Source organism: Ambystoma mexicanum, chromosome 11 (genome assembly GCF_040938575.1).
Source record: "Ambystoma mexicanum isolate Mex_15411 chromosome 11, UKY_AmexF1_1, whole genome shotgun sequence".
NCBI classification, from domain to species: domain Eukaryota; kingdom Metazoa; phylum Chordata; class Amphibia; order Caudata; family Ambystomatidae; genus Ambystoma; species Ambystoma mexicanum.
In genome coordinates, this window is record NC_090934.1 from 267,214,091 (window position 1) to 267,239,823 (window position 25,733).

Sequence of the window (25,733 nt, forward strand, 5' to 3'; positions counted from 1 at the left end):
CAGAACCGACAGGAAAGCTCCCACAGTACCGGGACAATGACACCAGATAGACTGAAAAACAGGTGACACCCATGGAGACGGACTCAACTACCCCAGACAATCCCACCAACAACCTCACCCCCTGACCCCCCTTAGTTGCCACCAGGTACCAAGTGTCAATTGAATTGTCAAGATACTGACAATCAGCACACTAGCTAAGTGGTGGACATTGGCAGATGCTCTGGCAAAAGGAGTAGGAAGGGAGGACTGGTGGGGTTGTGAGGGAGGCATGTTGAGGTGGGAGACAGATCTGAAAAGGACATTGAATGCAAGATGGGCCCAGATCAGATCTGTGGCGCAACAGGAGAGACTACACAAGCCCAGCGCCTCAACTCAGGATAGAGATGCCAACTAACCAATTCCACTAACAATTTCCCCTCTGCAACTCCAAACCAAACACAACCACAAACCCACAGCACAACAAACCGCACAAACTTCACTACACTGAAAAAAAAAAAAATAAAATAAAAAAATCACACAGACTTCCACAACAGTACACAACAACTACCGGCCGCAAGCACCCCAGGCCCAGCCAACGGAACCACCAGGCTGAGGCCGCCAACAGCACATCACTGCTCACTTGCACTTTTCCTGCTTTATCCCACTAACTCGCCCTCCCTCCCTTTTTCAGAGACGCCAGTGCGCCAGGGGACCACTCCGGTGGTGATAGTGCGTGTTACAAATGTCCTTTAACATTAAAATTCTCCCAGAATCCACCAGGAGGGCAGTGGTTACACTTCTACTAAAACCTGGCAAAGATCCTCAAATTTGGGCATCATGTAGACCCCTATTCCTCATTAATACTGACAACAAAATCCTGGTTAAACTGCTAGCGCACCGCCTCCTACCACACATCTGCCCTAGTCCTGCCCGACGAGGCCGGATTTATCCCTGGTAGATCCACCCAAAACAACTCAAGACGACTCTTTACTGTGATGCACAAAGTTAAGTCCCCATCATAACCGCTGCCCTCGATGCTGAGAAGGCCTTTGACTCCGTCTAATGGCCCGTCCTGATCGTAATACTGCGTAGATCTGGTCTGGGTCACCAATACATTCAATGGGTCCGTCTGCTATACACAGCCCCACAGCCTACGGTACTGACCAACCAGCTGTCTTCAGACAGAATCACCCCTACCAGGGGAACAAGCCCCTTCCCTTCCCTTAAGGTTATGCCTCACCCTATTTGCTTGTGCGTGAAGCTCTCTGTCCTGCGTCTCTGTGCAGGGACACGTGTTAGTTGAGGACGTTCTGAGGGCCTAGTTACTTCACTGGTCATGTGCCCTTGTGTCGGGTCCAGTCCGGCTGTGACACCGACTTGTTTGTGTGCTCAGGTGAGTGTTTTTAGTCTTTGTTCCCTCTCCGGTATTCTTTTCGTTCCCTGTGCTTTTCGGTGTTCTCTTTCCCCTCCTTTGCTCTTAATGTCTCTTTCACAGAGATTGTTGCTGTTGTGGAGCCACAGCGCCGGATTGTTAAGGCTGAGGTAAGTAGTTTAGCGTGAAGCGCAGTGCTGCACAACGTGAGCCAGTTTGCTAACCTGTATTCCTTTCTCACCTTCACGCAGGAGTGCGCTGATGATCCGGAATGCAGTTTGTTCGGTGACCGGGTATGCTGGTAAGTCGTTAATGGTGTTTTACGTGTTATTTCAGTCACTGTTACTGATTAGCGTAGCGGGATGTTAGAAACAGCTGTTAATGTTGTCCTTTACTTTGCAGAGCACTCCGGAGATGGCAAAGTCACCGAGCGCAGACGGATGAAGAAGCTGTTAGTCACAGGTAATTGTTCCTCGCTAGTGCTGTTCTTGCTCTTGCAGGCCGCGCAGCGCTCCGGAGATGGGCGAACCACCGAGCGCGAACTGATGCGTGGTTGGATGTTAGAGCTGCTACTCACAGTTAAGTGTTTCTTGATAATGCTGTTCTTGTTCTTGCAGGCTGTCGGTGGAATCCAGGGATGATGCTGCAGATTCAAGCTGCCGGAGAAGCAGATGAGTTGGAGCTGGACACGGTGAGCGTTACGCTGCAGGAGTGCAGAATAATGCAAAGCGTGAATGCCAGTTCGGGCGTGGCTTATATAGCCAGCCACACCTGAAGATTCGACCACACCCAAAACACTAGCCTGCATGCTTCAGTTCATGAAACTGAGCTGCAGGAAGCGCCTCCATGTTGGATCAAGGCCCAAAGTGGTCTTGCCTTATTCTTGATAATGAGCCTGACGCCAAAGGAGCCTGGACTGTCTCCAGGTCTGCGGTTGATGGGTTCTTAAGCCTCTTGGAGTCACTGTGGGGGTCCTGTAACCTCACTGCTGTCAGGGGGCTGTTGCAACTGAGGGGGTTAGGGATAGGGGTCATGAAAGCCGGGGTTTGGACATGTCTTCCCCTGTCCCAGGCAGCCTGTGTCGCGCTTGGCAAGATGGTGGTAGCCTCTAAAATGCTCAACATTTTTAATAACGTCCCACCGGAACCACCCGTGTGGTTCTGGAAGCGTGCCCGGCCACTAATGTCCAAGCTCGTCTGGGCAGTTGGCATGGCGCGTGTTGCACTTGACACTTTATCACCAAGGTACACCTCTGGTGGCCTGGATTATCCCGATCTATACGTATACTTACTCGCCGCCCAGGCACAAGATGCTATATGGTGGTGGAAACCCTGCTGCTCAGAACTCCCATACAGCAAACTCGAAAGGGCCATAGCTCACCCCTACGACCTGAAGGGCTTACATTGGGGTTCGCTCCATCACTCCTTTCCTGGGCAAACTCCTGGAAAAGCTGGCCATCTCCCAGCTTACTCTCCACACTGAATCTGTTGGTTGTCTCCATGACCTGATGATCAGAGCAGCCAGAGGCACAGAAACTGCTCCCCTGAACACCTGTGAAGATCTGCTCACTAATCTCGATTCAAGCCTTCCTTCTGTTCTCATCCTCCTTGACCTTTCCTCTGCTTTTGACACAGTCATTCTCGCCATTGTGATCAACCGACTCCATGTGAACCTGGGCATCACGGATTGGGCCCTGGAGTGGCTGTCCTCCTCCTTCCTGGACCGACCCTCCAAGGTCAAACTTTCTCTCCACCACCTCCTCTAAACATGTGTTGTTGCCCAGGGCTCTAATCTCTCAACCTGGCTCTTTAATGTCTACTTGGCCCCTTTGGCACACCTTATTTATAACTTCTCCTCCAACTTTCAGTGTTATATGGATGACACTTTGCTCTCTTTCAGGCTCCCCTCAGCCTCCTCTCCTCTCTTGCTCATTCCTGACTGTCTATCTGCAATTCAGGATTGGTGCGCCTCTAACCATCTCTGCCTTAATGCCAGTAAGATGGAGATCATTTTCATTGGGAACCCTGTTCCCGAATTCCCTCTCACTCTGGCCGCCCTCCTTGGGCCCTCTTCCTTCGCCTTTCTGCGAGGCAAAAAACCTGGATGTCATCTTCGGGTCACGCTCTCCTCCGCCCCTCACATCACAGACCTGGCCAAGAAGGCCAACTACCAGCTGCACCTCCTGAGATGTATTCTTCCTTTTCTCACTTTCTCCCAGAAGCTCACCGTCTCTAGAGCCCTGGTTCTCTCTAGGCTGGACTACTGCAATAGCCTCTTTCTCAATCTGACTTCCTCTACTCTCCGCCTCAGCAACTAATCCAGAACAAGACTGAGATTACAAGGATCAAGTTCAAGACACTCTGCATCGTCCACAAGGTTTTCTGGGGCCAGGGACCACAATACATCCAACTCTCTCTTCCAAAACACCTTCCTTCTCGAGCACTTTGCTGAGACACCGCTAACTCTCAGAGGGTCAGGCACTTCTCCAGGCAGAGAGTGGGGGGTAGATCTCACTCCTCTGCATGTGCATCCTTTATGGAATGGCCTCCCTGTCCCTCTTAAACTTGAGCCGGACCACATTAAGTTCCGGAAGCAGCTCAAGACCTTCTTTTTCTCCTCTGCTTTCATTTTCTCTCTCCCTCTTTCTCTCCCCTGCTGACCTACTTGCGCTGACTGGTGGCCTGGCTATGCAAGTCTCACTGGGTACCAGGTTCTCCCATGACCAGTCACCCCTGCACTGCCCCCGGGCCTACCACGCATTTATAGGGTGTAACTGTTACCTTACAGTCACCTGCCTCCATGCAATTACCCGGAGGCACGCTGCCCTGGCTGCACTTACGCAGAGCAATGCTGCCCTGATCGCACTTCCCCTTTCCCCCTCCCTTGTGCTTCCCCTTTTCCCTCCCCCCCTGCACTTGTGTTCGCACTTGCATGATCTGAATTACACAAGGCCTAGTGAGTTCATTTGTTTAGTCCTCCGTCTTCCCTCCCTTGTCGCGCCTAGAAACACTTCTGTACAGGCATGGTATAAGAGACTTATGATATCATATTACATATCAGGCTGGCGCACGGTGAGTTTGCCCCCAGGAGTCCCTACTACCATTTCAAACAATGCAAAAGTGTTTTGAAACAGCATTCCAGCGTGCTCGGCGCTCCAGTCCCCTTCCTCCATCCCCCCTCCTTCCCCAGCCCAATCCTGCCTCCCAACCCTCCCCCGGCACCCTGATTGGTCTCCTGGCCACATGTCATGAACCCTTGCAGGGCAGCCCTCTGCCCAGCAGCTCCTAACGTCAAGGGCCCCAAGGCCAAGGGCGGCTCAGACATTGGCGGCTCCGACATTGGCGGCTCCAAGATGTGTCTGCAGGTGTGTATCATGGGTGGGGTGTAGAGCAATTACTCTACTCCAGAAAAACACTGCCACTCTATCTTACCTCCCAATAACATAGTGCCATAATATCAGCATGCCCACACCTAGATAGGATTCTGAACATTGGCCTGCGCCGCTTCCAGATAGGATGGTGAAGGCCAGCAGGTTCCACGCTTAGATAAAACTGTGAATGTCAGCATGCTAAAGGTCAGGTAACCCACTAACCAATATAAGCTCAAACTCTGCATACTTATCTCACTCAAAAACTCACACAACCATCTCTTGCACAAGCTGCACGCACTTCACAACATTGCAACAACACATAAGCCGGAGCAACAGCACACGCGGACTGACACCGATCCAATACCCGCACCAAAGCTCAGCACCCGGTGTATGCCGAGTTGAAGCTGCCAACAGAACACCACTCCTCTCACTATCCTACTCCCTTTTCACCTTACTAACCCATCCCACCTTATCGTTTACAGATCCGCCAGAGCGCCTGGGGACCAATTCCGTTGGTGACGGTGCGCGGTACAAATACCTTTAACATTTAACATATCAATTAACGTAAACAAATGCACAAATTGTGGATGATTTCATAGAAATTGTGTGCCTTGAAAACACATAAAATTAAAAAATCAAATCTAATTTGTTGATAAGATGGAAAAAAGCAATACATCGACAAGTGGGACAGAGGTGAGTTCTGGTGGGATTTTTTGTATTATTTACACCTTAAAATGATCCTTGTACTTATGTATGCAAGTCATTGTATACTATTATATTTATGGTAACACTGTCATACTTGTTAACCCTCCCGATTTAGGTGGGAGACTCCCAATTTTTCAGTGAAAAATATTGCTATTTTTCACATTCTCCTGCCTAAAATAAATCGATCCCCAATGCATTCCTATGGGTACATTTATGGCTCCCGATTTCTCTCACGAAATAACGCTCCCATGTGCACCGGAATCTTGCCATATATATGCACTGTATATGTGAGTTGTAACTTGTAAGAGTGCGAGTTCCTAATTATATGTTGCTTTTCCTATTTTTGTTTGTTGCACCTATGACAACCATAATTTTAGGCTTGGAATTTTTAAGTCTTTCCTATCTCGAAACGTTAACTTAGGCAACGATCAACTAAAACTCTTTGCAGTTTTGTCCTTGCCATTTCGAGCACTTTGTGTACCACACTTAATAAGGCATCGTCTATGTTTATGCCACCCCGGGTGGCCATGTTGGATTGGGACTCTTTATCAAATCGATAAGTAAACATTCTAACGTGCCTTCCTGCCATTGCTAAATGTTCTAAAACACAATATTCCTTGTTTGAATAACGGCCTACCCCAGACTGGCTGCGGGGTCCCCATGTTTCTCGTACACCAGCGCACGGGACAGGCCACTCACGCCTCGCCGGCTCCATGTCCCGGTGGCACGGACTTTCAGCCGGTAAAACACAGCCGTGACACCGAGGAGCCACCGCATCTTGACAGCAGTGCATCAAAATATATGCCACCTTCCCCGACAGAGAAGAAGGACTGCAACTACCGAAACTATCATGTGTAGGGAGAGTTGGTAGCCATCTTGGAATGGTATTCACTTTTTAGCAAGTCGTGTCCAGAGTACTTGTGATGGTTTGGATTCGAACTGTGCGAATGGCACATCGGTCCTTTGGGAAAGAGAAACGTTGGTCCTCTTTAAATCCATTGGTGGAAAGGGAAAACATTTAAAGGGGGGATCCAACAAAGGCCGGATTTGGAGGCGGGGCGGAGTTCGGAGGAGGCGGAGCTGGCAGTTGAGTTGCCCTCAAAGGAAATGTTCAAAATATTATTTAAAAATTTGGCATTTTCGTTCATACTGCTTCTTTCCAAACTCCTCCCCACTGTACATCAATTCCACTTTAAATCACTTCCATGGCAATGGTGCACCCAAAATACTGTTGGTTATGCAGTGATTTTTAGTGTATTAAGGGATCCATAGGCACACTCTACAGTAGAAGGCTACCAGGGTAGCTCAGCAGGTTGAGAGACCGTTGATGAGATGTTACATGTTAAAAAGTGGCAGTTAATCGTATGACTTTTTGCCATTCCATATAAAAGTGCTATGAAATGTGTTTGGCCAGGGGATGGGTTGGGCTGGTCGCTTGCTTATGTTCAGGGCAGAGGTGCGGACATTTCTGCCTCTAGTGAAAATCAAAAGTTAGCACTCATGAACTCACACTTAAATTTCCCAATGACTGCTGGCAGCCCAACAGAAGCATTTATTTGTGATTAAGCAGGTTGACAAGCAAATAACCTCTTTATAAATATAACCTGTGATAAAACACAAAGGAAAGGGCACACAAATTACAGAGTATTTGTGTGGTAGTCCGACAAAAAAAGAAGCACATTTCAAAGAAAACTAGTGAATGCAAGTTTTGGAAGCATTTTTGAGTTTGGAAAGGACTTTTTTTCTATGAAAGTGTAAGATGCACATTTGGGAAACAAAAGTGTGCCCAGCATGTAGAAAGCCTGCTTTTAATAGTTATAGCCCCCACCCCAGTGACAGGCATGGCCCATTGATTCCTGTGGTGCCCCTTTCAGGCCAGAAGAAAGAAAACAGGCTGAGCATGCGTGACCTGCAAACGTGGGAAGAATGATGGCTGGGGAAAGGAGCACAAAGCAGATTAGACCACAGAGCCCCCAGATTCCCTCATGCAACACATCATCCATTATAAAATCCATGACATCTCCATGACTTGGCGCCCCCCTACCTTCCCTCCCTCCTCTCATTTTACTACCCTTCCCGCTCTCTTCGCTCAGCAAACCTCTACCTCCTCACTGTACCCCCAGTCCCATGTGCCTCCTCACGCTTCCGCTCCTTCCAACTCTTGGCCCCCCTACACTGGAACTCCCTCCCGCTCTCCATCCGCTCCACCCCTACCTACTCATCCTTCCGCCATTCCCTGAAAACCCATCTCCTTCACTCCCCCCTGACTTTCCTTCCCTACCCCTCCGCTCCCCTCCTACCCTTGCCCCCTCCTTCCCCCATCCTCTCTCCTTCCCCTCTGACCTTAAATTAGTAACAAATACTACTCAAGGGCAATGAGGACACCAGATCACTCCCCCTTCCCTTCCCCTCCCCCCTCAACCTCCCCCTACCTCAAATCCTACACCGTAACTCCCTTCACCTACCCCCTCCTCTACCCTCCCCTCCTCTCCCGCCTTTGTAAATAGTTCTACTCATTGTTCTAATGACCTGTTCATGTTTGCATATATGCCTCTCTCACATTTGTATTTGTATTGTAAAGCGCTTTGGCTTAAAGCGCTATATAAAGAACTGACCCTATATTTTTACTCCATAGGGACGTTATTACATTGTCGAGCTCTAAGGAAGACCCTAGCTGCTTTTAGTGACAGCCAATACCCACCTTTATGGTGTGAGACACATTCACCTGCAATATCAGGTTAGTTTTCTTTCTCCTTTTTGAACAGCACTCTAATAAATCTACACATTTTATTTATGCTTGTATATCTCACTTATTCATTAGTAACTAGATTTTTGATTTAATTTTTCAGCAATGGTTTGAGTTCACATCACCTGAAGAAGAGATTCGGTGCCTGATTCACATAGTGTATTCATATGGGATTGCGCCATTATAAAACGCTTCTGTGAATCAGGCCTGCAATCTCGAAAAGCATAGTGATAGAAAACCTCCACTAGGACAGATTCCAGCACTTTGTCTACAATGAACATTGGGAGCTTTTAATAATGAACTCACACTATTAACTATTTTTTTTTCAATTTGATGACCAATGAAGATTGTCCAGGCTTACAGCGAAGGCCAGTCTTGATTTTATTAAAGACATAGGAGGCGAGCATTATGCTTAACTTCTTCATTACTACTCCCACAGCAATTTAACTTTAACACATCTTTTACTTTCGTTAAAACCTTGATAACACATTCAAAAAACAAAACAGGTCAAAAACAAAACAGGGGTAGCAAAGTTTGGAAGAACTGAAGTAAAAGTCTCTTTAAACTACAAAGCCCCATGATCCTCTGGGATGTATGTAGTCTTGACTATCTCACTTCGTCCAATCAGGCTTTGACCATAACTATAATAGGCCCCCTTAATGAGTCCAACCCCTCTTTCTTTGGCAGCCACCCAATGTAAGTGAACAAATCCAACAGTCAGCTTTAACCAACTGACGCAAACTTGAATAGTCCATCTTTGCTGGAACTTTGGCCATGTGATGGTGAAGGACACTCCTTCCTTGAATTTAATCTGACACGTATCCTCCCTTCCACTCAGGTAGCTTTTTACATATGCCTGTCATTAACATACTTAAACAACAGTCATCGTATGTTCATGACCCACTATGGCGGGATATAATTCTCGCCTCCTTTGTAGAAGGCTGTATGTAATAGAACGAAGACTGGCCTGCGCTGTAAGCCTGGACAATCTTCATTCTATGGCGTGACAGGAGGCGAGCATTATGCTTGTTCAAAGCTATTAATCACTCTATTCGCTATCTGCGAAACAGGCTTGAAATAGAAAGTCTTGAATGTGCATTAGTCAGCAGATATCATGATATCTTGCAAGGAAATGCCTGCCACAAATGCTCTAGATGCCATTGCTCCCCTCGCTGAGTGCGCGCAAAATTGGGATATATCAACCCCTGCCCAGTGCATTACTTCTCTAACCCATCTCGCAATGTTAGGTGTTGCAACTGCATGAAAAGCTTCCTACACGTAATTAACAGCTGAGTAACTCCTCTAGGTCTCAACTCTGCCATGACAGCCTCATAGTCCTTAATACATTGAGCTACGCACAGTTTAGCGTTGTCTGGAAAGTATGGGTATAAAATAATGGAGGAATCTGATTTAGTCCTATTCGCTACATTAAAGGCTACTCCTTTTAGGTAGAAGATCTTTCTGTCTATTTCCAACGCCTTTACATCTGAAACTCTCCTGCAAGCTATAAAACATAGAAGCATGGCTAACTTCTTTTAACTGTGATCGAGATAGCTCTCTGTTCTCAGGCCAGGTCAAAAATAGTTGAAATACTGCTCGCTCATTCCAGAGCACCGAATACTTGGGCTCGGGTGGCTTACATATTTTTACTCCTTTCAAGAGCCGTAGGACGGCTGGGTGTTCCCCTATCAGGTGTCCTTCTACCTTGTCATGTCCTGCTGATATCGCTGACCTGTAGACACCTATTGTCCTGTAAGTACAACCTTCCTCAAACATTTGAGCGAAGACATTTAGCATGTGTACTAGAGGAGCTGAAACGGGATCAGTGCCGAGGTCTGCGCAGAATGAGGACCAGCGCTTCCAAGCTGCACCATAGCTCCTGATGGTGGAAGGTGCCCATGAGTCTCTAATACAGTCTGCAGCGACCTGTGAAATGCCCGGCAGCTGCCATCGTTGCCTGAAACCCTGCAAGCTAACAGATACAGGGTTTCTTCCGCTATGAGCGAGCGGATGAAATCGACCGTTCGGATCCTGAAGAATGTCCTCCCTGTGAGGAAGCACTCTCGGGAAATCCGTAGAAAGTTCCATCACTACTGGAAACCACGGCTGTGACTTCCACATCGGAACTATGAGCACTAGCTCTGCCTGCTCTCGCCTCACCTTCGCCAATACTCTCGTCAGCATGATGAATGGAGGAAATGCGTAATGTACTGCCCCCGTCCACTGTTGCAGGAACACATTCGTCCCTGCTGCTTCCGGGTCTATCCTCCAACTGTACAATATGGGGGTCTGTGCATTGAGTCTCGTGGCAAATAGATCTATATCCATGGGTCCCCAGAGATGGCGAATCTGGGCGAAGACGCTCGGGTGTAATCTCCAGTTGCTGGAGTCTACCAGATATCGCAAATTCCAATCCGCTACTACGTTTTGAGCTCCTGGCAAATACTCTCCAGACACTGATATCTGCTGGTGCAGATAATGATGGCAAAAATCCTTTGCTAATTCTGCTAACATCCTGGAAGATGACCCTCCCAGTTTGTTTATATATCAGACGGCAGAAATGTTGTCCATCTTGAGAAGGACACAGCAGTTGGCTCTATCCCTGGTAAACGTCCTGACTGCGAAAGGTCCCGCTAGGAGTTCCAGACAGTTTATATGGAGTTGAAGCTCCTCCTGGGACCATTTCCCTCCTGTCTCCAAATCTCTGCATCGGGCCCCCCAGCCTGCCCTTCTGGCGTCTGATTCTATCACCCGGTCTGGAGTGTCCCCGAAGATTGCTCTGCCGTTCCAGGCCTCCATGTTCTGCAACCACCATTGTAGCTCTGTGATCGCTTCCTGTTCTAGGGTAACAAACTGGTGATGACCTAGTCCTCCCCTGAGATGTCTGATCTTCAGTCTCTGGAGGGCTATGTAATGCAACGGCCCCAGAAAAATCGCCTGAATTGAAGCTGCGAGGAGGCCCACTATGTGAGCTAGATTGCACAGCAAAATCTCTTTCTTTGCAATCACTGTCCTGAGCTCTTTCCTTATCGCTCGCACCTTCTGAGCTGGAAGTTTCAGTGAGGCTTTCTTGGTATTTATCACAAAACCTAGAAACTCTATTCTTTGAGCGGGCCGGATATCTGATTTATCTGTGTTTACAATGAAGCCGAGGGATGGCACCAAGTTGCATGCCCATGCCTCCTGTTCTCGCAGCTGCACTGCACTTTGACCCAGAATCAGTATATCGTCTAGGTACATTATTTTTCTTATCCTTCTTTCGCGAATGGCCACTGCTACTGGACACATGATCTTGGTGAAGGCCCATGGTGCGGATGCTAGGCCAAAGGGGAGGCATGTGAACCTCCATAGCTCCGTGCCCCAGTTGAAGCGGAGACACCACCGGTGTTCCGTTGCTATAGGAATGGTCAGCTAGGCGTCTTTGAGATCCAAGCGGAAGAGCCAATCTCCCATCCTGAGTAGATCTCGCAGCAGGTTGATACCTTCCATCTTGAAGTGTCTGTATATAACCCATTTTTTCAGAACATGTTGCTGACGAAACCCGGACCTTCCTGCACTTCTCGCTCTATTGCCCCTTTGATTGCTAGGCTGCGCAGTTCGTTGAATAACTGTGACTGCTCGCTTTGCACTGTGAATATTGGAGCTGGCTCCTGCGCTTGGGAGGGGTTTCATAGGAATTCTAGATGCATGCCTGATACTGCTGGAAGTACCCAAGCATTGCTGGACAATTCGCGCCATGATTGCAAAAACCAGATCTTTCCACCCCCTACTTCGTGGGCTGGCATCATAGTACTCACAAAAGTACTGGCGTGTTCTGCTGCCTGTATGCTCCCCTCCCCCTCCTGTTCCTGGCGTAACACCTTCTTGCAAGGAAGACGTTATCCTGCTGGCGGTTTTCCCAGCATTGGGCCCTCGGTCCCTGGGGTCTCCTGTGAGTCGTAAAACGACCGAACGTCCGACCCCTCTGTCCTCTGGTCCCAGCAAAAACCTGACTGGGAAAGATTCTCCTTATCGAGCTTTGAGCCTTCTCCAATATGTCCCGACAAACTGGTTTATTTCCTTGGCGAAAGCATCACCAAACAACATGCCTTTGGCCCCTTCGCCCGCCTCGTATGAAGAGAGGTCACTCAGCTTGCTGTTTGTTTTTAAGAGTACTCCTCTTCTCCTCTCCGAAGAGAGTGCACAGTTAGCATTTCCTAGTAAACAGACTGCGCGTTGAGCCCAGTTCGCTAGGGCTCGAGGGTCCACCGCCGTACCTGTGTCTATGGTCCTTTCAGCCAAATCCATAATCTTTCCGAGAGGCCCAGAGAGGTCCAAGAGTTTATTCTGGCACCCTGGCCACGCTCTGTCCACCCCTTAACTCACATCCTTGGATGACTTAGTGACAAAGGTCACCATTTTTGGGTCGAGGTTCCGGGATGCCAGTCACTTTGCCCGGCAGCTCTGGTCTGGGGCACTCTGCCCTCATCTTGGACCTTACCTCCCTGCCTAGAGGTTTTCGGTATATGTTGCGCGATGTATTGCGCCACTCTGGGCGAAGGCGTCTAGTCTGTAGATCTTGGATGTCTTATTGCCTCCGGAACAAACATATCTGCTAAACTTTCCTCCTCTTGGGGATGCTCTGATATTATGGGTTGGAGGGATTTCTCTTCCTCCCCACTCTCGTCGTCCCAAGTGTACCCCTCCCCTGTATTGTACACCCCTGGGTCAGGGGGTCGAGAGTCTGGCACTGCCACCCTTTTCAAAAAGGCCTCTTTCAGCGTGCTCACTGGGTCGACTGGCTCTTGGGGTCTCAAGTCTACCCCTTCTGGATGGTTTGGGGGTGTCATAGAGTTTTTACTCTTCTGAGCCTTTTTACTGCCCTGTTTTTCAACCCCTGATTCGGGGTGTCGAGCTGAGGTTCCCTTGCCGGGGCTAAGTGCCCTCCTCTTCTTGAGCTTTTCCTGTTCCACTTTTTGCTTATTAAGCATAGCTTCCATATGATCTGATCTCTGTGACAAGGGTAGTACTCCTTCTGACACTGCCTGCGATAAGGAGTCTCCCAGGACTCTCTTAAAACTGAGGGAGCGGTCCTGGTCCCCTCCTAAGGGCTCCTCTGCCCATTCTTCCGAGCTCCACTCTGGTGTTGTGGATCTAGACCCTCTAGGCTCATTGTACTGTGCCATAGTATCTGTGTTGTCGAACCTCAGCTTTAGTATCAGTCAACCGGGTGTCTTAATATTGAGTAGCAGGTACACTCAGCCTCAAATCACAATGTTCGAATTATTATTATTTTTTTTTTAATCAAATAATCTCCAAAATAGGCTCTTTTATCGCACCGCAGCGTTCGTTCACTTTAATCAGTGAAGAACTGGTCCAAAATGCGCAGTGGCTGCTGGGGCGCGGCTTTCTGTTGAACGCTCCAGCTGTGTCCTAAAGACACGCTGGGAGGAGTGTTCGACGAGCGTACTAGTCTGAGGAGGCTCAAACCATCGCCGTAAAGAGGCTCCTACCTGGCCATCATCTCGGAAAACCGCGGGACGCTATTGCGGAACCAAAATTTACGTTCTCCTTCTATCACCAGGTAACTGTGATAAAATTGTATAAGTCGCTAACGCGTACCTCACGCGGCACGAATATACTTCACTTTACACTTAACATTAACTTCAAAGCATGCACTCTATTATTGTTAATGCGTGCACGGTTGCTCTATGAAATATAATAATTCACATACAACGTCATGGAAAAGAAAAAAACGTATGAACGAGCACTTATGATGTGGGGCAGCAATAAAGAAAGAGCAGTTGGACTCATTAAGGGTGCCTATTATAGTAATGGTCGAAGCCTGATTGGACGAAGTGAGCTAGTCAAGACTACATAAATCCCAGAGGATCCTGGGGATTTGTAGTCTAAAGAGACTTTTACTTCAGTTTTTCAAAACTTTGCTATTCCTGTTTTGTTTTTGACCTCCACCAGGAGCAGTAATAAAGAAGTTAAGCATAATGACTTTTTATTAGTTATACTGTTTAAATTATGATACCAATTACATTTTGACTAATCAATTTAGAGTACACTATGGTACTCGCAGAGAATTATGTGATCTCACTTTTTGTTTACCTAACAAAATATGTGTTTATTAAAATGAATCCCAACTTTTTTCTGCTAATCTAAACGTTTTTTGAGAACCCTTCTTTTTGAAATCACGAAGGGGTGTTTCCCTATTAGAATGCACTGTTATTCATCTGATCAATTTCAGACGACACTTATCAAGTTTTTTCAGGGCTGAGGTAGGCCAGGTCCGAGATACAGGGAGAGACCTGATGCCTGATCTCGGGCCCGTTAAGAGCTGGCCCATTGACCATCGCTGTTTGAATCATACATTGCACCACATTCAGGCAGAACGTAATGCCCAAACCTATAGATGCCAACTTTTCACAGTGGGCTTGAGGGTCTCTTGCGCATTCTGATACTCAGGTGGCTTGCGCTCCAAAATGAGCATAGTTTGCATAGCTCTACCCACCGCACTTAGGGCAAAATAGGCATTCAGCTGAGAACGTGTGTTCTCTATCAGTGACTTTCTTGACAAGTTGAAACATCAGTAATTCATTTATGTAGATGAATCAAACACACCTATCTGGACCAATAACCCAATTGTAAACACTTGCATATCTAGCTCCTCAGTGCATTATTTATTTTCAGAATTTACCACTTTGTTAAATGCAGCCTAACCAGTAACATTTGTGATTCAAATCGCTTGTGGGTTTTTGGGAAATGAGGCAGCAAGTTTGTACACTTAAGGGCTGCAAACTATACGACTTTAAGAGGTCACAGGAGGTCAAGCCTATGTGTCTGTTTGGCAGAAGCAGACCCCTATACAGCCACTATATAGCAAGTGAAAAGGCTTGCTAAAAGGTCATCACTCTGATAACGTAATTACATTGTTTCTGGGATATCAGGCAATTGCATGCAGTCTTATTGAACAATTATTTCTACATTTATTATTAAAAAATATTAGTGTTGGACCACCAGTGGGGGTGGAAGGCATGGTAGGCTAGCATGTCGTCTCATTTATCCATGCCCACATAACAGTAATTTTGGGGTCCATAACGGGTTGGATCGGATATAAAAAGATCTCCTGAACATGTCCCATGACTTTTGAGGTGGTGATTTCAGTGAGAAGTTGCGACCTCCGGTGTGCGTGTCGAGCGGCCTGGCCGCCAGACCTGAGTTCCGAACGTAGAGTCCTGGAGTGGGCGGTTGCCAAAGTGCGGTCTGGAAGAGCTGAGAGGCGCCCAGGAAAGTCATGAGGCAGCGGCGGTGTTGACAGGAAACAAGAGCACGGCCAGTCAATTGCAGCTCCGGCGATACGTATGGATACGTGTGGAGACCGAGGCTTCTCTCGTTAGCATACAGCCAGGGTCCGTTCCGGCGAAGATCAAGCGAATTAGAGTGATGCGAGTCCTGGTCAGCAGGCACAACAGCATGCATTTAAGGCCTCACTAACACAGGGACATGGTCGGAGGTGTGTGCTACAGTAATGCATGGCACCACCACTAAGCACATCTCGAAGGGCCTGCATTACTGGGCTGAAAAGGCAACGGCAAATGGACACGTACCAGGCAACAGATATGTGTTTCATAGATGATTCAATCAGAGCTGTGCAATATAGAAAACAGTGTCTCTGAAAGTCCATCTGCTCTAAATGAGCATAGGGGACCTGGAGCATTGCTATAGGCGTGGACCTCAATAAATAACTGATTGGGTCGTAGAGTCTGTACCTCTGGCTTCACATTGCCTTTCACAAAGGAATGGGAAAGGACAGGAATCCTGTATTAGACCAAGGAGCCTTTTAAACGACAAGCAACATATAGGGTATCTCTGACTTGAAGGAGTTAACCTATGTAAGAGAGGGTAAGTCCACACGGTACAGACAAGAGAATTTAATGGACCTGCTCTTAGAATATTGGACAATAAAACTGGAGAGTTGCTGGTGCAATATATGCCACACCCAGATACCTTGGCTACCCTGCGGGCCTTATGACGTACTAACACAACAGCCTAAATGTGACAAAAGGAATCTCTCTCACCCGGGATCGAAGTGATGCAGGAAGCTGTCACTAAGGCAGACATACACCTGCTTTTAGAGGAAATGATATGATATGGCATTTGTAACGCACCTATACACAAGTGTTTCAAAACAATGAGGATCAATATTCATTCCTCTGTGGCAGAGCTACAGGGAAGAATGGATAAGATCGAGGACAAAATGGCAGCGGTGGAAAATAACCAACTGTAAGCAGACCTAATTGAGGTGAAACTGGATGCCAGAATGCAAGGTCTAGAAACTAAAGAAGCAGACTTGGCCCTGAAGGTGGACGATCTGGAAAACAGGGAGAGGCGGTGTAGTATTCACATCATGGATCTGCAAAAAAAGCAAGGTGGTCAGCAACTTCCCTCAAAAGGTCAGTTAAGGGCCTGGGTATGGCTCTTCTTGAAAGTTCTAACTCTACTGAAATCTCCTTTGAAAGTATACACAGGGGCAATAGTCTCCCAGGAGGTCCAAGGTTCTGGTTGGCTAAATGCCCCTACTTCAAACTGAAACTGCACAGTCTGATGAAAGTAAGAAAGAAAGGGTTGTTAGTACATGAAGGTTTCCGGGTCTGCATTTATCAAGATCTGATACTCACTAAATGCAATGAATGCTGCTCCCTAACGCAATGACTCCATGATCATGATGTACAGTATCAGCGGGGCTATCTATTTTCTTTTCTTTGACTATCACTGAGAAGAATTTAGAATAATGTCAGCAGAAGAGGCAGAGGGTGCACTGAAACAGCAGAGAGAGGACAGCACGGAATCAAGATCAGTTAAGGTGGATCTCAAACCACGTCCTATTAGCAGAGATTTGAAACACCAACCATGGAGGGGTCAGTAGAACAGATCTAGGAAATTCCACAAGCTAAGCACCCCATAGAACTCTTGTTAATTTTTGCTGAGACATTCTTTTAACTGGTTGGATAGAAAGTGAGAGCAGGTGCTCGGGTGCGGATAAGATGCAAGGAGGTTTCTTGTTAATATAATGTTATGGTACACCAGAACTCAACAGGGAATTGAAGGAGTGACCTGTGTTGGATTCCATATGGTAGTGAGTTGTTTATAAGGGGCAAAGGGTTCACCTTTGGTGGCCCTAGTTTGAAAGGGCGGCTTGTAAGGTGGGAAGGGCACTCCTCTTGATGGAGTGGTGGACTCTGAAAGGGCAAGAGGGAGTGGGGTTGGAGGGGAGAGGTAATGTGTTGTTTCTAGAATTTGATTGCGAGTTTCTAAGGGCCGCAATGATGTGGGTGGAAATATTTGACAGACAAGTTGCAAATCACAATGCAGGAATTGTAGACAGTGGGAACTGGACGTATAAGAGCAAGCTTATTTCTACCTCTAGTATAATACATGTAGGAATACTGAATGTCAAGGGCCGCAGAAGTGATCTATAGTGGCAAGGGAATTTAAGCAATCTGGATTGGATGTCCTTTTCATTCAGGAAATGAAATTTAAGAGAGGGGAAGTGTACCAAATCAAACGGAATGGCATAGGTCAGGTGCTAAAGGCTTCGAGCGATCACAGAAAGGCGGGTGTGGTGATGTCGATATGGAAATCATTGGGCTTTGCCATACACCAAATAAAAAGGGGAGTAGATGGTCTTCTCTTGGTGGTGAAAGGGAAGATGGCTGTTTCAGATGACTTTATGTTCCATTTACAGACCTAACCAACGTCAAAGATATTTTTTATAATGAAGCGCTCAGATTTCTGGAAGGGTGGAAGGTGGGGGTATTGATCAGTGGTGGAGACTTCAACATGTTAGCGGATCCGCAGAAAGATTGGCACTCTATGAGAGAGGGAGCGACTCCCTCATTATGTGGAACTGATGATAAACTTGCCATGATTTTTTTTGTAAACTCTTTTTATTGAAATTTGCAACATTAACAACATGCCCTCCACTCCCCCTCCCCCTCCCCTGCCATCCCCTCTCCCCTTTCCCCTCCTCCCCCCTTGGCAACTAGCATATCCGTCTTAGTTCACCCTTCATTCGGGTTGCAACTCAATGTTCACTGTAAATCCAACAGTTTCAAACGCTGCAGGCACCACATCACCCTAAAATCGTCCTTGAGCACATTCAGTACCCCGCCCCAATCATCCGCAAAGGACTGAACTTTGCCCTCCATGGCATAGGATGCCCACTCCAGGGCTACGATTTCCCAGACCTTCTGGAGCCAGTCTTGGCATCTAGGGACCTCCGGGCCTTTCCATCTCTGTGCAATTAACAATATTGCTGCCAAGGTCAAGATTGCTTTTGCCTTCTCCCTACCTCTGTTTTCCCATGCCTCCGCGTCAACCCGTATGCCCAAGAGGATCTGGACCGGAGTTCCCACCTCCTCCCGACCGAAGGCTTGTTCTTGTGCCTCCTGTATTTCCTCCCAGAAAATTTGAATCTTCGGGCACCACCAGATATGCTCCGCTGTGCCTGCCATCCGCATCCCCTCCAACACTCCCCCGATACTGAGGGGTATATCCTATGTAACCTATCGGGGGCATAGTGCCATCCAAATAAGATCTTCTACCATGCCTCCTGTAATTGGGAAGCTTTGGCTAGTTTGGGTATTCTCCTCCACAGTTTCTCCCATTCCAGCCTATCTATTTCTCGCCCCAAGACCCGTTCCCAATCCCGCATATAAGCCCACGGGGTTCCCGCCTTCGCTGCACGCAACATTTTATAGATATTAGAAATAAGCCCTCTCGTGCCATCGCTAGTGAGAAGGAATTTCTCTAATTGGATTGGGTCCCGAGTTGCCGCTGATCTAACCTCCGGGTGCGATACCCATTGGCGTATCTGTGCATATCGGAACCTGTCACTCTCTTGTACGGCGAATTCCCTCTTGCAATCGCAAAATGATAATACTTCCCCACCCCGGAACATATCACACAATTTCCTGCAGCCTCGTTTCCACCATCTTGCGAATGCCCCCCTCTCTAAACCCGGAGTGAAATTCCCATTTCCGAAAATGGGGGTGAAAGGGGATGGAAAAGTAGTGATTCCCCTAGGACCTGATAGTCTGTCCCATATATCAGCCATCAGTTTAGTAATAGTGCTCTTGTAGAGATGCCTGGGTCTGTGCTCCTTAGGGAGCCATAAAACTTCGTCTAGATCCCGGTGTGCCACATCCCTGTCCATCCTTACCCATATTTTATCTTGCGTTCCCGCATCTCCCTTCAGCCACTCTCTTATGATGCGCAACTGCGCCGCCTCATAATATTGCTGAAAATCCGGTAGTGCCAGCCCCCCCTCATCCCTAGGTGCCGTCAGCAATCTAGCCCCCAACCTGGGTCTTTTCCCCTCCCAAATGAACTCCCTCGTCAACTTACCCAACTCCTTGAAGAAACTAGCCGGAACCGGTTGAGGACTCGGCTGAAAAAGGTACAACAAGCGCGGGATCGTGACCATCTTAACCGCGGCTATCTGGCCCAGCCATGACAACCTCAGATTCCTCTATCGTAGAAAGTCCCCCTTAATTGCCTTGAGGAGCGGAGGAAAGTTCGCCGCATACCACCCTCCTAAAGTCGCCACGATTTTCACCCCCAGATATCGAATCCCTCCCAGGCTCCAATGAAAGGCAGCATTCCCTCCTAGGCTCTCTCGATCGGCTGCCCTTACTGTTAAATTAAGAATTTCTGACTTCTTGGTGTTAATTTTTTAATCCCGAGGCTTCCCGAAAGGCATCTAGTAGAGTCACACTCGCCAGGAGTGAATCCTTCGGGTCGGACAGCATAAGCAGCATGTCATCCGCAAAGGCCGCAACTTTCTGTTGCTCCCCCCCAAAGGGAACTTGCCATGATTATGCAGACATATCATGTAGTTGACGTATAGAGGACCCTACATCAAGACCAGAGGTCTTACACTTTTTTTTCTACAACACATAAAACCTACACACGGTTAGATTACATCCTAGTAGAGGCAGAGGTCGCACATGATATTGTGGGACCAGATATACAGGTTGTTGTGTGGTCTGCTTACGATATGTGTAGAATATCCATGGATTTGGGCTGACAACCGTTATTGGACAAACATTGCGTATGCAACGGCACATTATTCTGGGACTCTCTTTTCAGAGAATCCATTAAACTTAAACAAGCAGAGGTGCCATTACACTAAGTCTGGGAGGAAGCAAAGGCCACCTTTTGGGGCCTTTTGATCTCTGGGTGCGAAGCTAAGAAATGGATTAAGATCCTGCATGAAACAGAGCTTAAATAAAATATAAAGGTTGCAGAAGAGGCACTGAGAAAGGAGCAGGATTGCTCGATGGAATGTGGATCTTATCATTCCTATCTCTCGTTTGAAAGTGCATGTGAAAATCTACACGTGTATCCTAGCAGAGACTTGGTCAATTGTTTCCCAAATTGATACACCCTGACCAAGTGGGCTTCATCAAAGGCAGACAAGGAGTTGATAATATCCGTAAAACACTAGATCTGATGGCTAGCATAGGGGTCAAGGACAAGGATCCTCTCTTGGTGTCCGTGGAGACTGTGAAGGCCTTTGACCGGGTTGAGTGGCCTTTTTTTAAAGAGGTCGTGCTGAAAGCAGGATTGGTACCACGTTGGTTCACGGGAATCATGGCACTATACAAAACGCCGGTCGCAAAGGTAATGGTCAATGGAATAGCATCAGAGGGCTTACACTTGAGTCCGGGATCGATGCAGGGGTGCCCCTTCTCCCCATTGATTTTTGCTTTTGCCTAAACTTTAGAGCCAATGGCAGAGTTAATTTGCAGGGAGAATAACATTCAAGGCTTGTAGAGGTATGCTAAAGAATACAAATTGTGCTAGTAGTGAAATGCCATATTGGGAGCCAAGCAACCATTTTGCAATAAGGGCCTAGTTCCACACCCCAGCCAGGGCAGCAGGCCAAAACCCAAAACAGGGAAATCATGATGGGTCAGGGTGTAACAGGGGCTGCTGTGAGAAAGACCAAACCCGCAGGGATTCATAAACCTCTCATTGTCTCATACTGTTAACATTTGTATCACTAAATGAATGAGCCCTGCAAGGCCATGAGCTCACTGCGAAAAGGTATCCACAAGAAGAAGGGCACAAGCTTCCGACCTTCCCAGTGCCCAGATGCCCCGTCCCAATAACCCGGCATTGTAGCGCACCGGTCCATGCTAGAACACCCACCATAAGACTGTTAGTGTGCTTATCCATCAGAAAGACCACAGCAGAAAGGAGAGTTCCCCCACCCGGGATCTCTGTGATTCGTACTGCGAGGTGCCAGGGAGAGAAAGTAACAAATCTAGGCCTTGGGTGGGAAGAACTGGAATGGCCCGACACGTCTGGGATTGGGGAGGGGTTTGGAGTTAGTGTGACCTCAAAAGTAGCCTCTGCACCCATGTCTGCAGTACTAGGTGCACATTAGGCCATAGATAGGAGATGTGCTGAATTGTATATGTAATTGGAAATTAGGAGCCCTGCGCTTGATGACGTACGAAGAAGAATCCCACGTGGACAAAGATGAGCAAATGGAGCTGGGACCAAGGACCTGGCATCCCATATGTAGCATGCCACCATTGTATAGGGTCTCACTCACCAGCTATGCAGATTTGTAGGCTATATGATGTACAGCAGCTGTGATGCTTTTACCTTTTTAAAATGAATGCCTGTGCTAATTTTGCCAGAGAGCTCTGTGGCAGCAGAGCTTTTTTGCTATCACCTACTTTTAAAAATTAGAATAAACCTTGTTCTCCTTGCAAGAGGGGTGCTTAGCCTTTTTCCCTAGAGGATTGTAGTTTTTCTGGTTTGAGCTTTGAGAGTCTTCTCTACATTTTGGTGACCCTGAAATGATCCAGATTTTCCGCACCGACTGAGGCTTCCAGGCCACACATCTGGAGGGGCCGCGCCCAACTCCAGCGGCCAGTCCCAAGCGTGCAACCTGTAGTGGTGTACAGGAGCTATTTTCACAGACTTCCTGTCTGCTTGTTGGAGCATGGCGCGGATCCTAGGAAGGTGCAGGCTGTTATTGGGACCCTGTGAAGGAGGAGCCTGGGTGAATACGCAGATGTAAGTACACCTCTTGTGGATGACAACAACAGGGGTTGATGCTAGGTGTAAAGTGGGGGAAAAGGGACAATGGTGTGTGGGTTTGTGTGTGTGTAAAGAAGTGGGAGCGAGAGTGTGTGGCAGAGTGGTGGTATTGAAGGTGGATAGTGTGTGAAGGCCACGTTGCTTTTTTTTTTAAGTATATGAGAAGACAAACAGAGAAGTGGGATCCTTTCCGAGTTAGGGAAGAAGATGGTGCCATATTTTGAAATTTGATAAGAGGATAAAGAAGTAGGGGCTCTGTATAATTAGTGAGCTCAGATTCCTGTGCCCAATATATTCCTATTGGGGGAATAAGACAAAGTAGTGGTTGTTATTTTAGTTTATTGTTTTAGCTTGTTGTTTTAGTGTTTGACATTTTCTTTATTGTGTATCCGATGGGGCCAGGGGAGGGCCTGTGGAAGAAGTGATGCGCATAGTAGAGCTGGGGGAGACAGGGCATTCTAGGATGGGGCTGAACGTGGGCCGAGCCTGGGAAATGGCTGCAGAAAACGAGAAGGGGGGTGTGTGGGAGCGAGGGGCCGATGGGCCCCTCTCTGCCATCACTTCTCAGTACAAAACTCGGACCAAGTGCCTCCAGTGGTGGGTACGCCCCTCGCCCTTATGCAATGTTAACTTTGGGTTACATTCGCGTAGATGGAACCACTGAGCAGGAAACAGGGCATCCATTTTTTGTACCCCCCTTCGACTCCATCTTGGTGACCAGGCCTCACTGCGATAGTACAAAATGCCTCTCTCCCTTTCCCCGCCGCAGCAGCTCGGAGCACATGGCCCCCACCCTCGTTCCCACTCTGACTGGAAAACTCTGCAGCTCCATTCTCACGCTGAAGCCGGAGATGCTGGCAACAAATAATAAATGTAACACATCTCTTTTCCTCTGAGATCACTGTCCTGCATGTGAACCAACATGAGCCAAGCACATAGCTCGTCCATCTCCACAAAAGTGTCCTTGCCCTCTTACACTCGCCAGTTGAAACTTATTGCCATTCTAACCCTGTGTCCCTGCAAGATATTCCTTTCATGTGCCAGACCGCTGACCATGCTATGAAGCCCACCCAACAGACCCCCAACTAACATTAGACCCCTGCTGCAGTATATCGTGCCCAATACTAACAAATGCCACATACCTGAGACTCTTGTGAGACTAACCCCACAGTTCAATTAGAATATTATAGCGGTCAAGACCCGTAAACCTGTGACCTGTATAACCCAAATGTTATGCATGATATAGATACCTGTGTGATTTGTACAATGACATGATAAACTACTGACGGTCTTTTGATCAACCATTATTTAGTGCATGCATTATTTAGATTGTATTTTCTTAGCTTAGATAGTGACCACCGTGTTTCACAGCGGGCTGACCTTCACCCATCCGGAGCACAGATGTCTGACGTCAATCCTCCCGCCAACCAAGCAACCAACCCGGAGGAAGAGATGATGCCCACACCTAAGACACCACCCTGGCTGACCAATCCGGGTCCAACGTAGCATCATATGTTAGATATGCCAATGTGCTTGTATAAATGTGTTGTAACCTTAATGTGGTCAGAGCGCTCTCAGAGATCTAGATAAACTTTTCCTTGAACTCTCGCAGCCTGCTCTTTTGTGCCTTATTCCCTGTCCAGGGAGTGTCTGTTTTATTCATTTTTACACGTATAAGTCAGGGAGGGCACAAACATTTGGTGACCCCGACGTGATCGGAGAGGTGCCTTGAGGCCGGCGCTGTGCGGCGAGATCCGGGACGCCCCCCAGCAAAACCATTGCCTCCGCGGCCGACCAGACTGTGAGCACTACGAAGAAGGGTCAAGGGTTCCCGGTTGACGAATACCTGACTGAAAAGCTGCTCGCCGAGGCGGGCCATGGCTTGGTTGGGGTGCGAGCCTGACTGGGGTAGGACTGCGAGCGGTGACCCTTGAATTTGGCACACTTAACTGGAGAATTGGACCGCCAGCTAGCGCATGCACAGATGGAAATAACGCGGCTAAGGGCATTGTGCGATAGAGGCCAAATGCTGCCGGGGGAGGAGAGGTGCCACCGTTATCTATGGCAGATCTAACGCCAACATTAAGCACAGCAGGGGAAGTGGCGCAAGCAACCTCAGAGCCAGCGCGATCAATATCATCACAAGGAACACGCATACCACAAGGGCGAGAGAAAGAGTGGCAGTCAGGGGAGTTCCTGTTTCATCTAAATGACAAACCCGTGAGGATTATACGCCCGCCCACCCCAGAAAGTGAGAAAGGAGAAGGACATGAAGAAAACAATGAGCAAGAATCAGAAATAGAAGAGGTGGAGTGACTTAGACGAATATGAAGAGGCAGCTGCCGAGGCCGGGTCCCCACTGCCAAACCGCCATTACCCAGATACACCATCGCCACCACTATGGCAGGGTAGATTAAGACATTGAGGGGGAAACATGATGGTAAGTAAAATAAAGAAAGGTGCGCTAAGTAAGATAGGAAAGAAACACAGGTTACAAATGGCATTGATACATAAAGGAGCAGGTAGGCCACACTACATTCCATGGGCTCAAATGGATAAAAACAACTTGCTCCCCGCTCCGTCGGGAGGGGCCGGGTAATGGATACACGCCTTTGAGAAAAACACGACAGGAGTGCCACTAGCAATAGGGGATGTGAAAAGTTTATTAGTGTCAGCAATTGGTGACCAAGCAGACGCAGTATGGGAAAAGGCCGGATTTCCCCGGGGTAACGATGAGTTGTGACCGCCACGATGGGTCGGCGTTCAACAACGTTCGTGCACAAGTGTGGGATGCATTGCGGCACACGTTTCCAGATATTCCAGATTTACATTTAGTGATGCAGTGTACAATGGAGGAGAACGAGGATCCTATGCAATTCATACTGCGGGTGCAGGATTTATGGAGAAGCGAAACTGGCACGGCGTGGAACCAGTCCACCGCCTTGTTCTATTTTATCATCAAAAAGGGGCTCCCGAAGGAGGTACATAAGGCCTTGGACAAAATAGCTGGGATAGAAGCCAAGGGCTGGCCTGAAATACAGAGCATAATTGTGCACCACTGCAGGAGGATCAAAGAGAGAGAAAAGGAAATAGCACAAAAAAGGCTGGCAGACAAGGCAAAGCTGGTACAGAACAAATTAGTGAAGGTCGCCGCCATCAACGCCAGCGTAGCCACAGACAGAGAAAACGAGGGGAATGAAGGAGCGGGAAACAGACCAGTAACAATAGCGGCACTGCGGGCAGCAGGAGGACATGGACCGTGGAACGGAGAAGAGCAATAAGGCGGACAACAGTGGCAAGAAAGACCAGCAAGAGGAAGAGGTGGGTACCGTGGCCAGAGAGGGGGGTTTGGAGGTATGGGGAAAGGAGAATTTGATGGTCAAGGAATGAGAGTCGGACCACAAGGGTCATGCTGGAATTGTGGGAGATGGGGACATTATTCCAGAGATTGTAGA

General features: G+C 47.9%; 1 protein-coding gene across 1 annotated transcript in view; it reads right to left on the minus strand.

The window, feature by feature from the left end:
- MECR (mitochondrial trans-2-enoyl-CoA reductase) overlaps positions 1-6,290 on the minus strand; it is a 184,523-nt gene extending 178,233 nt beyond the window's left edge. The window contains exon 1 of the mRNA XM_069623014.1: positions 6,064-6,290. Within this exon, the coding sequence (XP_069479115.1) occupies positions 6,064-6,203 (140 nt within the window). The 5' untranslated portion in view covers positions 6,204-6,290. The remainder of the gene's footprint in view (positions 1-6,063) is intronic.
- Positions 6,291-25,733: the final 19,443 nt, after the last annotated feature.